Below are 18464 nucleotides of genomic sequence, written 5' to 3'. Positions count from 1 at the left end.
ATGGCCATCAGGGCCACCCCAAGCGCAGCAACCAAACTTTCTCCCTTCGAGATGATCACAGGAAGGAAGATGGTGTTACCCCAGCATTTATTATACAGGACAACAGATCATAATTTGATAAATGCTACAACATCGCATCAATATGTGGAAAATTTACGCAAGCACCTTCAGCATGCTTTTGCGTTTGCCCAGAAGAATATAGAGAAAGCCGCAGTGAGTGCTAAAACATACTACGATCTGAAAACTACTCAGAAGGAGTATCAAATTTCCGATCAGGTTTATCTCTATAACTTCGCTCGGGATCAAGTGAAGGAGAGAAAATTCCTACCTTCATGGAAAGGACCTTATGTCATTATTGAAAAGTTGTCACCAGTGGTATACAAGATAAAAATCCCTAAGGGGGATGAATTTGTGGAAAAATGGGTGCACATTAATCAATTACGTGTTTGTCATCCTAGCTCACGACTTCGAGAGATAGGAGTCTGAGGAGGAGAGGTAAAGAGATTTTACAGTTCCAGCTAAAGACGGAAATTAGGATTAGTATTGTATGAACAAACGTGTATACTAACCCATTCTCACATGTGTTTCCTCTATAACTAAACATCTCTTAACTAACCTCTAAAACAAGGAACTTGCCCTGTTCAAGAAAAGAACCTATGCCAATCAAAAATATATGATAGCATTAACTCTTTTCTTACAGGATAAAAAGTGAAAGATGCATATACTCATATTTTGTCATACAATATTTTAGGCGCAAGATGCCGACTAAGATCATTGCCATCATCTATGTCATCCTAATCTTGGGGAAAGAATTCCACGCCGAGCCGATTGTTGTGCCAGGTCCTTCATCCGGAATCATGCTGCAGGACACCGCGGGATTCATTCTGACGAACAAGAGGATTTTGTCCCAGAAGATTTACATCAGCCTGGATCCACGCGTCTTCATCGAAAAACAATTCAACGTGTCTGAGATCCTGTCACCGGAGATCCAAACCTGGTACCAAACGCATATCGGATATTCCCAAGAACGGATTACGCAAATACTGGAACAAGCGAGAAAGACCTTGACCAGAGAGCAGCTTTCTACGAGTCAAAGACCGAGACGGTTTATTTCTGTCATTGTTGCCGCTATAATCTTTAGCGTAGTGGGCGCTGTCATTGCCACAGGTGTAACCGTTGCCAATTCCATCTCCATTAAAACATTGGAACTGGAGATCGGTTCACTGAAAAGTAACTTACTAAGTATACATGCGGAGATGAAGAATCAAAACAAACATTCATCGAACTTATATCCTGTTTTGCAGGATCTATGGAATGGTTGAGTTTGCGGACCATCCAAAACAGTGCGTTGGATAAGATTATTAAAAAAGACTTTAGGTAAACTATGGCTAAAACACCATAGACAAAGTCTGCGCGCCGTGAGCCATTAAGAAGACATATGAAAAGTTTTTGACATTCCAAATATATTCTCACTTTGTGGAATATTTTGGAATGAAGGGGGATTTGTCGTGCATTTTCATAAATGTACAATCTTATCTAAAGATATTATGGCCTAAATATCAATGCCCATTGCCTTTAAGTGTAATCACAGATTGAACCAGAGTCTGATATTTCTCTATAGGATTGAAACAGGCCGAGATGAGGTTATGCTGAGTTCAATTTGGGAACATGTTTGTGGGGACATAGAGTATATTGTCTTTTAAAATTATAGTGAGCAGATGTAGTATATCCGTTAATACTATAATGGGCCCTACAGACATGTATCTGTGAGAAACAACCATTTGAATAGCAATGTATTATTTTACTTCATTACAAAATCATTAGGGAGGTCTACTTTGTAGAAAGCATTGGGTGTATGAATGTCCCATTCATGCCTTCATAATTATATTCTATATATTCCTGTGTGGTGTATTTAAATTTGCAACATATCTTAACCAATGACTTATATAATATGTCATCTATGTATAACAGTGTATCGATGTGTGTATATATATATATATATATATATATATATATATAATTTAGAATATATATTTTATGCCGTATATATCCCACTGACCATATAGACTTTTAAGGTTTAGAAAAGTATTGGAGTTGCCTTCCTACTAATTGGTTTTCATGAGGAGAGCTAAATATTATTAGCCAGCCATGTAGGCAAGTTAATGAATCCGGATGTTAAGTAAAAGGAACCATTGTCCATTGTCCCTAAGAAGACAGTAGGAGATGGTGACTCCAACATGTCTAGATTAGGGGTAATTAAAATGTCGGGAAGAAACCCTTAATACTGATGTATGTTCAAGAGGTTAATAAGGTCATTATTAGATATTTAGAATTAATGTTGGAATTGTTATGTAGTACAACAGTGCCATCTAGAGGTAAATTGATAATAGTATGGCATTTTCACCAGTGTTCCAAGGGTTAAAATGACATCATTGGTATCTGCATACGAACACACCCATCTTGTCTGATTGGAGATCCCTAATCTAGAAGGGGAGGAATTCTTAGATAACATGGGGTATAAACTATGCATGTAAGAGGTTAGGAGATCTATCTAGCTATCTATCCAGCTATCTACACTCTTCAACTGAAACAACTGCAACTAACAATTTACTTCAACAACAAAAAGAAACTTGGATTAATTTTTGTTCACTGGAAGAGTTTTGAGAACTGATTACACCCGAAACCTGTCCATCCTTGACTTGGTAACGTATGTTATATTTTGCTTGTGATATTATTAAGATATTCCTCTCAGCGTATAGTCAAGTGTTTCCATATTGTGGGAACGTATAGTGTTAATCACCTCCCTAATGCTAGTTGTCCTCTTAGCAAAGATGCATATTGCTAATGGGAGATTAGACATTATCTGAGTAGAGGAAAACTCTGGGAAATTATATTTCCATAGTCTGGTTGCTGAGTGGGATATAATATCATATTAATATAATTTATATTTTTGATTGTCATAGGCTGAGACAGAGTCAAGGGACAACATTTATTGTTCTTGTATTAATCTGTATTTTGTCATGTTATAACCTGTTGGTAAACAGAAAATCCTGAGCTTGTCTTGATGTATTAAGTATTGGTCTGTTTGATAAAGAAATTATCATTTATTTCTTATCATATGTTACTTTTAATAATTCTGTGCTGGTGAGAAAGTGATAGTGGATTATACCACCATCTAGTGGTGGTTTATTGGTACTGCGTCAATTTGTCTATCCATTGATCTTATGTCAGTTTTATATTGGAATTTTACTCATTTATAAATAAATTGTTACATATATTTTGCATAATTGATTGCCCCTTTGTTTTCATTAATTGCATAAATTAAATTTAGAGTCTCAAGATAAAAGAAAGGCGTTTTATGTCCGCCTAGTGGATTTCCTGACTGATTTCCATTTTTTATTATTTTATTAATTTTTATATTTTTATATAAAATATTTATATTTTATATAAAAGATATACCTTGACAAAATACAACATGCTGCTGAGTATCCCAGCAGGCAGACATGTCACTCAGGGCAGCACTTGGATTCACTCTTTTTGCAAAGCAGGGGAGGGGCAGAGATTGTTGTTATTGCAGGTAAACAAAGGGACAGAAGAGAACCAGAGAAATAAGAAAATAGATTTTTTTTTTTGCCTAAAACTTGCTTAGCTTAGTTATATATTGCTGCCCATCAGATTTACAGTGCTATATATTTTTTTCATAACTCAGACAACCCCTTTAAGTAAGGTGTCTTTTATGTTACATCTGCAATATCTGTGCGTTATTGCTGGTGATACCAAGCCAACATATTGTAGCTGAGGTATAAACTGAGAACAATCCCACAAGCTAGGGGGAAAAGGTGAGAAACGGACATTAAAAATGGTCTCCTCAAATTGTATGGGGGCTGTTGGTCCCTGAAAATTGACAATATAGAACATGTATTTTTTTATGTCAATTTTTCAATGCCCATCAATAAAACATCCACGTGAATAACCCCATAGACTACCACTGTTCTTGAAATAAAAGTGTGATGGCCATTAAGAAAAAAAAAAACTCCATCACATGTCCGTTTCTCGCTCGTATCATTGGGGGACACAGAAGACTATGGGGTAAGGACACTAGGCAAAAAAAAGTGTTAGCTCCACCTCTCAGCTATACCCCTCCTGCAAACACTGAGCTAATCAGTTTTTTTTGCTCAGTGTCCGTAGGAGGCAGACATTTTTTCTGCAGGTCTGCCAAAGTTTTTTCCTTTTTGTTTTATTTTTCAGGTTCGGGCTGCAGGTGGGCTCTCACCACCTGTTTTTCCCAGACTTGAGCGGGATGACCAGCAGGTAATCAAGCCTGCTGCTCGTTCCCCACCTCTAGAAGACAAGGAGGAACAGCGGATCTCAAATCAGCTGTTACCCGCCAGCTACAGTGTCACCTTAGCTACTACTTCTGGAAGTCCCCCCTGTTACCGGTGTAGCCCCCCTCCCCAAGGGGCAGCACACTGAGGAAGGTGACACTGCTGGAATCAGGGTGGGCAGAAACCGTCTAGGTAAGTATATTACTTACCTCCCCTGCTGCCCCCTGTGTCTGAGCCCCCTTCTCCTGTGTTCTCTAAGTGAATAGAGGAATATATATTGTTTCTCCTAGACCTTGGCCCCTGTATCTGGTGACTCACCGCCTCAGTCCCACCTCCGGTCCCCGGCCCCATCCACGTCCTGCGAGCCAGTCCTGGCGGTCGTATATCTCCTTGGGCGGCTGCCACTTTTCTACTTGGTAGGCCCGCTCCCTCACTACATCACCTCCCCAACCGGAAGTTCTTCAGGTCGGGCCCGGCTCTACGACCTACTAGGCCGCATCTCCCAGCGTGTTTCGGGGGCGAGATCTGTATTTTCAGAGCGCAAAAATTTTACGCTCATGCCTTCGCCCCACCAGCTGTCCAATAAGCTCCGCCCCTGCCTTCTGCTTAACCCCTTCCTTGCCTCAGTACTACTGTGCTGAGAAAAGTGCTTACTGGGCTCTCTGCTGAGGCTTACAGTGCTCATCATTAGTACAGACGGATGTGGGCTCAGTTCCTCTAGCTCTGTTTTGTTACAATTGAGTTGTATGTAAAAATAATATATATATATTTATATATTATTAACCCTTGGAGCTATATGGTCCTTCTGAACCTAGTTCCCAAGCCATTCTGTAGGCAGAATTTCTTTACCCTACTGCTGGATACATACGTCCTATAGCGTAAGCGGAATCCTGGCATACCGCTGGATACTGCACTCCCTGTAGCTTACCTTCCTTCTATAGGCGGAGTAGTTACACTACCACTGAATTCAGTGAGTCCTGTCACATTCCCTTCCCTCCTTAGGCGGAATATGTGCACTCAACACTGGACCCTGTACATTCTGTAGCATTAGGGTACTTTCACATTAGCGGCAGGGAACTCCGGCAGGCTGTTCCGGCGGGGGAACAGCCTGTCGGATCCGTCCTGCCGCTAGTTCACGTGTGCCCCCGGACTGCCGCACAGCAGCGCACGGCGAGAGGCAGCCGGACTAAAAGTACTCTATGCAGTACTGTAATACCGGAGTCCCCTGCCGCTAGTGTGAAACTACCCTCCTTTGATAGGCGGAGTAATTGCCCATGCACTGCATGCCGTACAGCCTGTAGCATTTCCCTCCTTCCATAGGCGAAGTACTTGCACTACCACTGGCTGCTGTACAGCCTGTAGCATAGACGGAGTAATTGCCCTTGCACTGGATACCGTACAGCCTGTAGCATTATCCTTCTTCCATAGGCGGAGTAATTGCCCTAGCACTGGATACCATACAGCCTGTAGTATTACCCTCCTTCCATAGGCAGAGAAATTGCCCTTGCACTGGATACCGTACAGCCTGTAGCATTACCCTCCTTCCATAGGCGGAGTAATTGCCCTTGCATTAGATACCTTACAGTTTGTAGCATTACCCTCCTTCCATAGGCGGAGTAATTGTCCTTGCACTGGATGCTGTAAAGCCTGTAGGCCTACCCTCCTTCCTAGGCAGTGTACTTGCTCTACCACGGGATACTGTACAGCCCATTGCATTATCCTCCTTCCATAGGCAGTGTAATAGCACTATCATTGGATACTGTACAGCCCGTGCCATTACCCTCCTTCCGTAGGAGGAGTAATTGCACCCCCACTGGGTTCTGTACGGCCTGTAGCATTGCCCTCCTTCCTTAGGCGGAGTAATTGCATCTCCACTGGGTACTGTACAGCCCGTAGCATTATCCTCTTTCCATGGGCAGAGTAATTCTCTATCAGCGGAGTGTTTCCATCCCGTTGGTTCCTATACGTCCGGTAGCATGGTCCTCTTTTCATGGGCGGAATATTTATACCACCACTGGATACCGTACATCTGGTAGAGTTACCCTCCTCCCAGTGGCAGGAGGGTACCACTGGATCCCATGCTTCAGATAGCATTACCCTGCTTCTGTAGTGGGAGTATTTGGATTTAATCTGGGTACTGTAAATTCTGTAGCATTACTCTCCTTCTAAAGAGTAATTGCACTACCACTGGATCCTGTACAGACTATCGCATTAACCTTCTTCCTTAGACAGCGTTATTGCACTTCCACCGGATACAATACGTCCTGTTGCATTGCTCCCTACACAGGCGGAGTGATTGCACTAATGCTGGATATCATCTGTCCTGTCGGTTTTCCCCCTTAAATAGGTGGTTTACTTGCAACGCAGTCGCATACTGTAGATCCTGTAGCATTATTCTCCTTCTATAGAGTAATTGCACTATCACTGGATCCTGGGACAGACTGTCACATTACCCTCCTTCCTTAGGCGGAGAATTGCACTTCCACCGGATACCATAAGTCCTGTTGCATTAACCCCTCCGCAGGCGGAGCAATTACTCTCATACTGGATATCATCTGTCCGGTCTGCTTTCCCTCTTCTATTGGGGGATTAGTTGCACCACAATTGTGTGCTAGAGATCCTGTAGCATTACCCTCCCCTCATTGACTGAGTAGTTGCACAACCAGTAGTGCTTGCAGTACCAGTGGACCCTATACATCTTTTCGGTTCCCCTCTTTCCGTCAGCGGAGTAATTCCACTACCACTGGAAACTGTTCCTCCTATTACATTATCAGTCTTTCTTGGGTAGAGTAATTGCTTCAACAGTGTCTACCGCGACTACTCTCATTTGTTCCTTGTTGCATGGCATCCGTTCCATGGATGGCCTATTGGCTAGACACGGTACCTACAATCTGCTTATCCCCGTCATAGGTGGTATTTTGGCAGTACTGCTGGATACTGTGACTGCTTCACACTACCCCCTTCCTCAGGTAGTCTTAGTTTGGTTTGGTTCTGGTGCCTACGTGGCAGCCTCCGTCTTTCAAGTCGGCCTATAGCTCTAACAGGCCGTTGGTATAGCTCATACCTTTCCTCATGCCTTGAGTCCCTGTGAGGGGCAATCTCATTTGGTTGATTGTCATTGGCACCACCTACCGATTTCTATATACACACACACACACACATCCCCACCACACTTGTTCTAGTAACCTGTGCTGAACTGATAGACACATTTACACAGCCTGATGTTTCCCACGAACACTCGTTCCAGATAATCAGACTGTGTAAAGTTGCCGCATACCACTCTATGAACGAGCAAATTGCTCATTGATAGGGTGAAATGATCTGAGGTGTGGACACCTCAATTATCGTTCCCAGGCAGCAGATCATACTGTCTAAACAGCACTGCCCAGGAACAATGATTTTGTATGGGGACAAGCAATAGCAGCAGCCATCGCTCTTCTTCATACTGTGGAGGTGATACTATATGTAAATGCAGCGCTTCACCTCCACTTAATGAGCAACGACTGTTGGAACGTTTCCTTCCCGACAGTCAGCGGTTCCTTGCAGCGTCTAAATGCAGCTTATTTCACTGCAGTGGTCCCATGCTGCATCAGGAAGTAGAGGGCGGTGGGAGAATTGTGCAGCTTCAGAAGAGGGGGATTCGTGAAGAATGTTTTTTTTATTTTTTCACAAAATGCTGAATATATATTTCTCTTGATTATTTCAAGGGGTTTTCCATGCCATAAAATCTATTTAAGTAATCAAGGAAAAAAAAAAGCTTTGATCTTGCCTTACCGGTTGCTCATAATTTGTTTGAAATCCCTATTTTTTAGCTCAAGAAAAAGATCTGGTATTTCTTCAGACCTAGACATAATAATTTCAAGGCATTGGGTCTTGAGAACTCCATGAAGCTTTGGAAGTTGATAGAGAACAATATTCATAAACCTGTAAATAAGAAAGAAATAGAATTCAAGACTATGTACACAGTAATGTAACTACCAAATATATATGATTTATTTTGCCTTACCTGTCCGCAAACAGTGGACAATTTTTCACTATTTTATTCAAGCACACAATGAACTTGTCTTCTTTGTTACTACTGTGAAGCGATTTTAAATTCTTCTCTACATAATTAAACACAGGTCCTTCAACGTTCTTAGGGTAAAGAAAAGAAATTGGAAAGGATGTAAGTAGCAGAATCAATTTGAGTACCATGAACAGATGTAGGGAAATTTATCATAAGGTGAATATTTGAAGTCAGTTTTGCTCGAGTCTGAATTGGCGACCTTTATGCCACATTTAACATATGTTATTGTTTGATAAATGTGTCTTATCCTTAAACATTAAGCTGGATTTACACGGCCCAATTTTTGGCAGATTATCAGAAACGCTTGTTCCTGAGAATTGGCACATCTAAAAGGCGCGCTAGATCACCAAATGAACGAGCGAAATACTCGTTCGTGGGTGAAAAAATCTGAGGTGCTGACACCCGAATCATCGTTCCTGGGTAGATGATAGTGTTGTCTGAACAGCACTCTGCTGCCCAAGAGCAATGATTTTGTTTGGGGACAAGTGATAGCCAGCAGCAGCTGCCATCGATCATCCTCATACTGTGGAGCTGATCGCTGCATGTAAATGCAGTGCTTCACCTACACTTAACAAGCAGCCGATTGTCGAGAAGGAACGCCTACTTACTAGACTTGCCTAGAAAATATAATCCAGTTTTACTACTCCATTATCCTATTGGAGTGAGATTGCAACTTTTAAAAAAGGCTCAGTGAGAAATCTGGGGTGAAACTCGTTAATATAGCTAACCACACCCAGCCATCGGTTACAAAGTGGTTCATGAGCCCCTAAACTATTCTATACTATGTGCAGCACACTGAAGATACTGCAGTTACAGTTGCTTTTTGGTAAAACTAGGATTTGATCCAGAAGAACATTATAAAGCTCTGCATGACACTTTTGTTTGGTTTAATGCCGAGTCTGGTGTCAAATATTAAAAGACGAACAACTCTCAATACTGAACGAAACAAAAAAAAATAGTATTTGACAAGATTGCTATTTTACCCAAGTCTACCGGGGCACCAATGTTTGTTTCAGTGAATGAATGCTGATTTCAAATACCTGGCCCATGTAAATATGATCAATTATTGGGGGGGAAACTTCCTGTTCATGATCCTCATCTTTTGGCCAGAATGAAGAAAGTGGCAACAAGGAGCCTCTCTCACTCTGCTGATTAGATGATCTGCAGTAGCTCAAGCACCACAACTACTCAGCTCGATCTGTTGGGCAATGGACCAAGCGGATTGGTTTTGGCACTGGAGCTAATGCAGAACAGTTATCAGCAGACTGGCATGAGGATAGGCCATCACTTATAAGGGAGAAGACAACACATTTAAATTTTTTTCTATAGAGGAGTTACTTGATTTCTAGAAATCACTATCTACCTCTATCTATATGTATTATTCATTTGTCACCTGGGAGTAAACAATTGATTGTAGCTTATGGAAACTATATTGGTCAATATTTGAAAAACTCTAATAAACAGCAATATAAAACACAAACTTAACATACTTTTTCTTTATCTGCAATATATCGAAGAACAAGTCCCAGGACTTCAGCAGCTGCGGCATAAACTTCCTTAAATCTTGTGAATGTAACATTGTTGGCAAGAGCCTGAAAGTACCTAAGTAGGAGATTGTCAGATATTATATTTAATAATTAGTACTGTTGCCCGATAATAAGACATTTCTGAAAGCGATTACCATATCCAAAACTGAAAGTCAGTGACCAGTGTAGTCAGGGAGATAATCAGAGTTTATTAAAGGGGTTGCCTGTCCTAGGAGCAGAGAATCCCAATGGTGGTAACCTGTGCCCAAATGAAAAACTCACTTTTCCACAGTCCCACAACACTGCCCAATTGCCAGGCGCTTCCAGTCCCCACCGTACTGGAAGTGGCTTGGTCCCATCACTGCTGCAGCCAGCCACTGGCCTCAACAGTCACTTGTGCTAGAATGAGCTGGTGAGCTGTAGATTATCATCCTGCAGCGGGGAGAGCTTAGAGTACAACCACACAGTCAGGTTTCTGCATGCAGTTTTGGAAGCCAATATCAGGAGCAGAAAGGAGAGAAAGGACACAGGATATATACAACTAGGGGTGGGCGATATGGCCTAAAATCTATATTGCAATATAATTTTAAGCATGTGCGATATGCGATATATATTGCGATATATTTTTTTCTATATTTGGGGGGGGCGTGTTTAAACTTTTTTTAACTTTTTATTTAATAACTATTAGTCTCCTTAAGGGCTAGAACGTAGAACCCTGGTCATATTCACCCTAATAGATCTCTATTAGGGTGAATAGGACTTTACACTCTCCCTGCTGCCCTGTGCTTTGTGCACACAGCAGCAGGGAGCTGATTCCCCCTCCCCTAAACGGTGCCATCCACAGATCCCCCCCCCTCACCTAAATGGTGCCATCCCCAGATCCCCCCCCTCCCCTAAACGGTGCCATTCCCAGATCCCCCCCCCTCCCCTAAACGGTGCCATCCCCAGATCCCCCCCCTCCCCTAAAAGGTGCCATCCCCAGATCCCCCCCTCCCCTAAACGGTGCCATCCACAGATCCCCCCTCCCCTAAACGGTGCCATCCACAGATCCCCCCCCCTCCCCTAAACGGTGCCATCCACAGATTCCCCCCCCCCCCCTAAACGGTGCCATCCACAGATCCCTCCCCTCCCCTAAACGGTGCCATCCACAGATCCCTTCCCCCCCCTAAACGGTGCCATCCACAGATCCCTTCCCCCCCCCCCCCCCCCCCCCCCCCCCCCGACGCTCACAGGAATACATTTAAAAACTAATCAGTAACTTTAACTTTATTCATTGGTGATCTCTTTACTGTATACCTTACTAGGTCTTAGCTCCGATAACAGCAGGCAGTGCGGGGGGCGGCGCTCACTCACTGACGTCACGCGCCTGCGCCGCCTAGTGGGAGGAGCAGGCGCGTGACGTCAGTGAGTGAGCGCAGCCCGCACTGCCTGCTGTTATCGGAGCTAAGACCTAGTAAGGTATACAGTAAAGAGATCACCAATGAATAAAGTTAAAGTTACTGATTAGTTTTTAAATGTTCTAATGTCAGCGGCATGGCCCTGTATGTTCTAACCCCAGGCAAGAGTCCCTGTCACAATGGGAACGCCTGGGGGTTAGAATATACCATCGGATTTGAGTTTTCACGCGCTCACTGAGATCGTGAAAACTCAATGATTTACAGTCAGTCCCTCCCCTCCTCCTCTTTTGTCATTGGTGGTCAGCGGCAGCCGCCACAGTGGGGAGGGAGGGACTCTCTCCTTCTCCACTGTGCCCAGTGTGCCGACTCAGGAGAAGATGGTGCGCGCAGAGAGCGCGATCATATCGCGGTCCGGCGATATAGGCGATATGCTCAAAATCCATATCGTGGCACAAATTTATATCGCATATCGCCTATATCGTCTATATTGCCCACCCCTAGATACAACCTATCCTCTTTTCATTAATTCACTCCTGGCTTTGACTTCCAAAACTGCATGCAGAAACCTGACCATGTGAATGTAAGAGTCTCTCAGTCAGGTGAGATCAGTGGGGGAAATTTATCACAACTGGTGCTAAGGGAAAGTGGCTTATTTGGCCCTAGCAACCAATCAGATTGATGCTTTTCATTTCCCAAAGAAGCTCTGAAAAATAAAAGGAGCAGTCTGGTTGCAAAGGGCAACTATGACGGTTTCCCTTTGCATCAGTTTTCATAAATCTCCCCCACTGAGCGCCACCGTGCAGGGGAACAACAGTGAAGGAGATACTTCACTAAACCACCACTCATCGTGTCATTACTTTATACGATGGGAATACTCCTTTAACAAACTTTGCTCAAACTTCTGATTCCCTTATAGTCGTATTCAGATAAAAAGAAAAAAAAAGAAAAAAAACAAGGCAACTCACCGGGTAATGTCTATTTCACATTTTGGGTCATATGGAGAGAAGTTATTAGCAACTACCAAACCTAGTAGCTGAATTCCCACAGAGTTGTCTTTTTTATCAGGGTCTGTGCCAGAAAAGTCCTCAAATATTAACCTTAAAATAAAAATTATTTGTTAATGTTAAAACGCAGACAATGATATTACAAGCAGGGGCGTAGCTATAGGAGGTGCAGAGATAGCAGTCGCTACCGGGCCCAAAGACCCTTGTGCCACATAAGAAGACACCAGTATTATAGAAAGTGCATGCTGTTAAAGTTACACCTCTGGCTGGAGGGGTTAGGTCAAAAATTTTGCATGAGGCGGTTGTGGTTTAACCCCTTAAGGACATAGGACGTACCGGTACGCCCTATTTCCCGAGTCCTTAAGGACCAAGGACGTACCGGTACGTCCTGACTTTAAATCTGTATTCCGGCGCCCCAGGGGTTAATCGGAACGGGATTTCGGCTGAAATCATTCAGCCGGCATCCCGTAACAATGCAGGGGGGGGTCATTTGACCCCCCCCACCCCGTATCGGCGATCGCAGCAAACCGCAGGTCAATTCAGACCTGCGGTTTGCTGCGCTTTTTGCAGTTTCTGATGCCCGCGGTCCCTGACCGCGGGGATCAGAAACTTTAGAGTGGCTAAAATCAATATTTTTCACCCCCCCCTGCACTCCTGCACGATTTTATGCCGGAAGGGGGGTGTCGCAGGCGGTGGGGGCGTTGCGGGAGGCGGGCGGTGCGGCAGGCGGGATCGCGATCCCCCGCCCGCCTCCCCATGAACGATCGTTGGCTTCTAGTGGGTATACCAGGGTGCCAGCACATTGCTGGCACCCTGGTATAAACGGCTGACATCTGTGCAGATGTCAGCCGTTTAACCCTTTCCATACCGCGGTCCGTACGGACCGCTGTATGGAAAAAGTTAACTGTTATCGGTCAGGGAGCTCCCTCCCTCTCCATCGGGGGGCTGCTGTGCCTTTGCAGCCCCCCGATGGAGAGGGAGAGAGCCCCCCGACAGCCCCCAGAGAGCCCCCCTCAGCTCGTGCTTACCCTTCCCCGTCTGCGAAGTTCTGAGCAGACGGGGAAGGTTCCCATGGCAACAGGACGCCTGCTCAGGCGTCCTGCTGTCCATGGTGCTGAACAGATCTGTGCTAAAAGCATAGATCTGTTCAGTGTCAGTAAAATACAGTACAGAACAATATATATTGTACTGTACTGTATTATACAGACATCAGACCCACTGGATCTTCAAGAACCAAGTGGGTCTGGGTCACAAAAATGTAAAAAAAAAGTGAAAAAAGTTAAGATAAAAAAAAAAACATTTATCACTGAATAAAAATTAAAAAAATAAAATACACTACACATATTAGGTATCGCCGCGTCCGTAACGACCTGATCTATAAAACGTTCATGTTACTTTCCCCGCACGGTGAACGCCATAAAAATAAAAAAATAAAAACTATGAGAAAATTGAAATTTTGCCCACCTTACTTCCCAAAAAAGGTAATAAAAGTGATCAAAAAAGTTGCATGTACGCCAAAATAGTACCAATCAAACCGTCTTCTCATCCCGCAAAAAATGAGACCCTACTCAAGATAATCGCCCAAAAACTGAAAAAACTATGGCTCTTAGACTATGGAAACACTAAAACATGATTTTTTTTGTTTCAAAAATGAAATCAGTGTAAAACTTACATAAATAAAAAAAAAAGCATACATATTAGGTATCGCCGCGTCCGTATCGACCGGCTCTATAAAAATATCACATGACCTAACCCCTCAGGTGACCACCGTAAAAAAATAAAAACAAAAACGGTGTAAAAAAAGCCATTTTTTGCCATCTTACGTCACAAAAAGTGTAATAGCGAGCGATCAAAAAGTCATATGCACCCCAAAATAGTGCCAATCAAACCATTATCTCATCCCGCAAAAAATGAGACCCTACTCAAGATAATCGCCCAAAAACTGAAAAAACTATGGCTCTTAGACTATGGAGACACTAAAACATTTTTTGGGCTTTAAAAATGAAGTTATTGTATAAAACTTACATAAAAAAAAAAAATTGTATACATATTAGGTATCGCCGCGTCCGTGACAACCTGCTCTATAAAATTCCCACATGATAAAACCTGTCAGATGAATGTTGTAAATAACAAAAAAAAAAAAAAAAAAAACGTGCCAAAAAAGCTATTTCTTGTTACCTTGCTAAACAAAAAGTGTAATATAGAGCAACCAAAAATCATATGTACCCTAAACTAGTACCAACAAAACTGCCACCCTATCCCGTAGTTTCTAAAATGGAGTCACTTTTTTTGAGTTTCTACTCTAGGGGTGCATCAGGGGGGCTTCAAATGGGACATGGTGTCAAAAAAACTGTCCAGCAAAACCTGCCTTCCAAAAACCAAACCGCGCACCTTTCACTCTACGCCCTACTGTGTGGCCGTACAGTAGTTTACGGCCACATATGGGGTGTTTCTGTGAACAGCAGAGTCAGGGCAATAAAGATACAGTCTTGTTTGGCTGTTAACCCTTGCTTTGTTAGTGGAAAAAATGGGTAAAAAATTGAAAATTAGGCAAAAAAATGAAATTCTCAAATTTCATCCCCATTTGCCAATAACTCTTGTGCAACACCTAAAGGGTTAACGACGTATGTAAAATCAGTTTTGAATACCTTGAGGGGTGTAGTTTCTTAGATGGGGTCAGTTTTAGGGAGTTTCTCCTCTAGGGGTGCATCAGGGGGCTTCAAATGGGACATGGTGTAAATAAACCAGTCCATAAAAATCTGCCTTCCAAAAACCAAACGGCGCACCTTTCACTCTACGCCCCGCTGTGTGGCCGTACAGTAGTTTACGGCCACATATTGGGTGTTTCTGTAAACGGCAGAGTCAGGGCAATAAAGATACAATCTTGTTTGGCTGTTAACCCTTGCTTTGTTAGTGGAAAAAATGGTTTAAAATTAAAAATTAGACAAAAAAATGAAATTCTCAAATTTCCTCCCCATTTGCCAATAACTCTTGTGCAACCCCTAAAGGGTTAACAATGTATGCAAAATCAGTTTTGAATACCTTGAGGGGTGTAGTTTCTTAGATGGGGTCATTTTTGGGCGGTTTCTATTATGTAAGCCTCGCAAAGTGACTTCAGACCTGAACTGGTCCCTAAAAATTGAGTTTTTGTAAATTTCTGAAAAATTTCAAGATTTGCTTCTAAACTTCTAACCCTTGTAACATCCCCAAAAAATAAAATATCATTCCCAAAACAATTCAAACATGAAGTAGACATATGGGGAATGTAAAGTCATCACAATTTTTTGAGGTATTACTATGTATTACAGAAGTAGAGAAACTGAAACTTTGAAATTTGCAAATTTTTCCAAATTTTTGGTAAATTAGGTATTTTTTTGGTGCAAAAAAAATAATTTTTTTTGACTTCATTTTACCAGTGTCATGAAGTACAATATGTGACGAAAAAACAATCTCAGAACGGCCTGGATAAGTCAAAGCGTTTTAAAGTTATGAGCACTTAAAGTGACACTGGTCAGATTTCCAAAAAATGGCCTGGTCCTTAAGGTGAAAATGAGCCCGGTCCTTAAGGGGTTAAATTTTTGCTTCAGGCAGAACGAAGGCTATGTGCTCCCCTGCCCCTAAAGCACTGAGGGAAGGGGGGCCCAAGCTGAACCCTTGCATCAGGGCCCATGATCCTTCAGCTACACCCCTGATTACAAGCACAGAAATATGATACATGAATACCATGAAATAAACAAAAATAAAATCACACTATGCATAAAAATATGCTGAACTCCAATTCACATCCTCACCCAAGCAACTTTTCAAATCTCCTTAAAGTCCTGCAGACATCGTTTAAGACATCTTTTTAGAATAATACTTTCAAAAAGGAGTAATACATAGTTTGTCGTCTACGGTCTTAGAAAAGCATCCAGTAGGGCTTCAGGTTTTATATTATAGAGATTATATATATATATATATATATATATATATATATATATATATATATATATATATATATATATATATATATATATGGTAAATAACTTTGAAGTCCAAAAATTTAGGAGAAAAATGATATTTTTGGTGGCCAAATAAAAAATCAACATGACATGTACAGAGACGATTTACATAAAACTGCAGACTTGCTGACTACAGCATCTACCGTATTTTTCGCCCCATAAGACGCACTTTTCCCCCCCAAAAGTGGGGGAAAAGTGCCCCTGCGTCTTATGGGGCGCATGCTGGCAATTTACATCGCAGTCTGCAATGTATTAGTAAGGAGGGAGGAGGGACTGTAGTAGGCGGGGAGAGCGGCGGGGCCGTGCAGGCACTGTACTCTGGCCTCGCAGCTCAGTATGTACTGTATTATACGTAGTGTTAATCATCAGATCTAAACTGAATAATGATGCGCTCCCCCTGTGTACCGTACTTACCGGTACACATGTCACGCTCTTGTAGTAAGCACTAGCAGCTAGCAGGCAGGCCGCACGGCCGTAACTCACTAAGGTCACGTGCCTGCTCCGCATACTTTATGAATGAAGTAAGCGGAGCAGGCACGTGACCTCCGTGAGTTACGGCCGCCCGGCCTGCCTACTAGTTCTTTCTACAGGAGCCTGACATGTGTACCGGTAAGTACGGTACACAGGGGAAGCGCATCATTATTCAGTTTAGATCTGATGATTAACACTACGTATAATACAGTACATACTGAGCTGCGGGGCCAGAGTACAGTGCCTGCACGGCCCCGCCACTCTCCCCGCCTACTACAGTCCCTCCCTAGGAATCTGTGAATGGAATAATGATGGGGGGGGGGGGGGGAGGCAAGTCTGTGGATGGCACTGTTATGGGGGGGGGATCTGTGGATGACACATATAGCAGTGTCATCCACAAATCCACCACCCCATAATAGTGCCATCGACTGATCCCCCACCATCATAATGCCATCCACAGATCCCCCCCCCCACCATCATAATGCCATCCACAGCTCCCCCCATAACAGTGCCATCCACAGATCCCCCACCCCATAACAGTGCATCATCCACAGATCCCCCATAATAGTGTCATGGACAGCCCGCCATTAGTTCAAACCCACCAAAAGCACACCTTTTGGTTAAAAATATTTATTTTCTTATTTTCCTCCTCAAAAACCTAGGTGCGTCTTATGGGCCGGTGCGTCTCATAGGGCGAAAAATACAGTACTTGATGTGCCTTCCTGCTACCTTCAGCCACCACTAGAGGGAGTACAGCTGTTATACATCGTACTCCGTAATAACACAATATGCAGTAAGCATTCATGCTTCGTCTATTGGCAGCGGCAGAAAGAACGTTCAGCTCTACTCTAAAAAAAAATCATACCAAAAACAGTATACATACTTGTATGGAATACAAAGACAATCCTTCCAGCACTCCAACAGGGTTTTGATGATCTCAAGATTATGCCTATATACTGCTCTCTTTTCATGAAATGAATTCTTCATCATAAATTCAAGCAGTCTGTTAGCCAGAATTTCATCCTTTGCAAGCCTCTGAGACACAAACATAGTGACATTTAACAAGTATAATAATTATATAAGTATGGTAATACATGCTTATCATTGTACCTTTAGATTTTTTTTTTTACTAGGCCTCAACTGCTACTTACATTTGGTGTAGCAACACTCGACCAAGAAAGAAGTGTCACAACAGTCTCGACAACCAAGTAGTGAATGCCCGTTCCCCCATTATTTCCAGAGACAATCAGCTGCAATAATGGTCCAATCCAAAACTTTGCATAGGGACGGAAAACCTAGAATACAACAGCGGGCTTTCTCAAAGTGAAGTGTCTAGTTCAATGTTTGTTCACATATAAGTTTTACATGTGAAAATATAAACACATATTGACCCTGATACAGAATACATTTTAAAACAAAAAGTGTCAATGATGTCCAGCTATACATTTGACAAAACCTAAAGTCGCACACACTGCATTGAAATACATCAAATATAAATCTAGAAAAATCTTTGCTCATGGACTGTCACATTGTTCTAATGCAAAATTTCTGAAGACCATTATATTTTGAGGGTTTTCAGTTGCTGTTATTTGGGTGTGAATACTAGTGATACTTTAGTCTTATATTGCACAGCCTTGCATTTTCCAAGATGGGTGTATAATGGATTTAGGTGTA

The 18464-nt window shown here is 42.6% G+C and overlaps 1 protein-coding gene across 1 annotated transcript in view; it reads right to left on the bottom strand.

Annotated features, from left to right (window-relative positions):
• The window catches only part of PRKDC (protein kinase, DNA-activated, catalytic subunit), a 448398-nt gene that overhangs the window by 156081 nt on the left and 273853 nt on the right, over positions 1–18464 (bottom strand). The window contains 6 exon segments of the mRNA XM_040433446.1: positions 8100–8249; positions 8332–8459; positions 9882–9993; positions 12280–12411; positions 17674–17825; positions 17942–18085. Of these exon segments, the coding sequence (XP_040289380.1) occupies positions 8100–8249; positions 8332–8459; positions 9882–9993; positions 12280–12411; positions 17674–17825; positions 17942–18085 (818 nt within the window).

The sequence above is a fragment of the Bufo bufo genome, chromosome 5 (assembly GCF_905171765.1).
Source record: "Bufo bufo chromosome 5, aBufBuf1.1, whole genome shotgun sequence".
Taxonomy (NCBI): Eukaryota; Metazoa; Chordata; class Amphibia; order Anura; family Bufonidae; genus Bufo; species Bufo bufo.
Note: the sequence above shows the minus strand (reverse complement) of the source record. Positions and strands in the feature narration are given on the sequence as shown.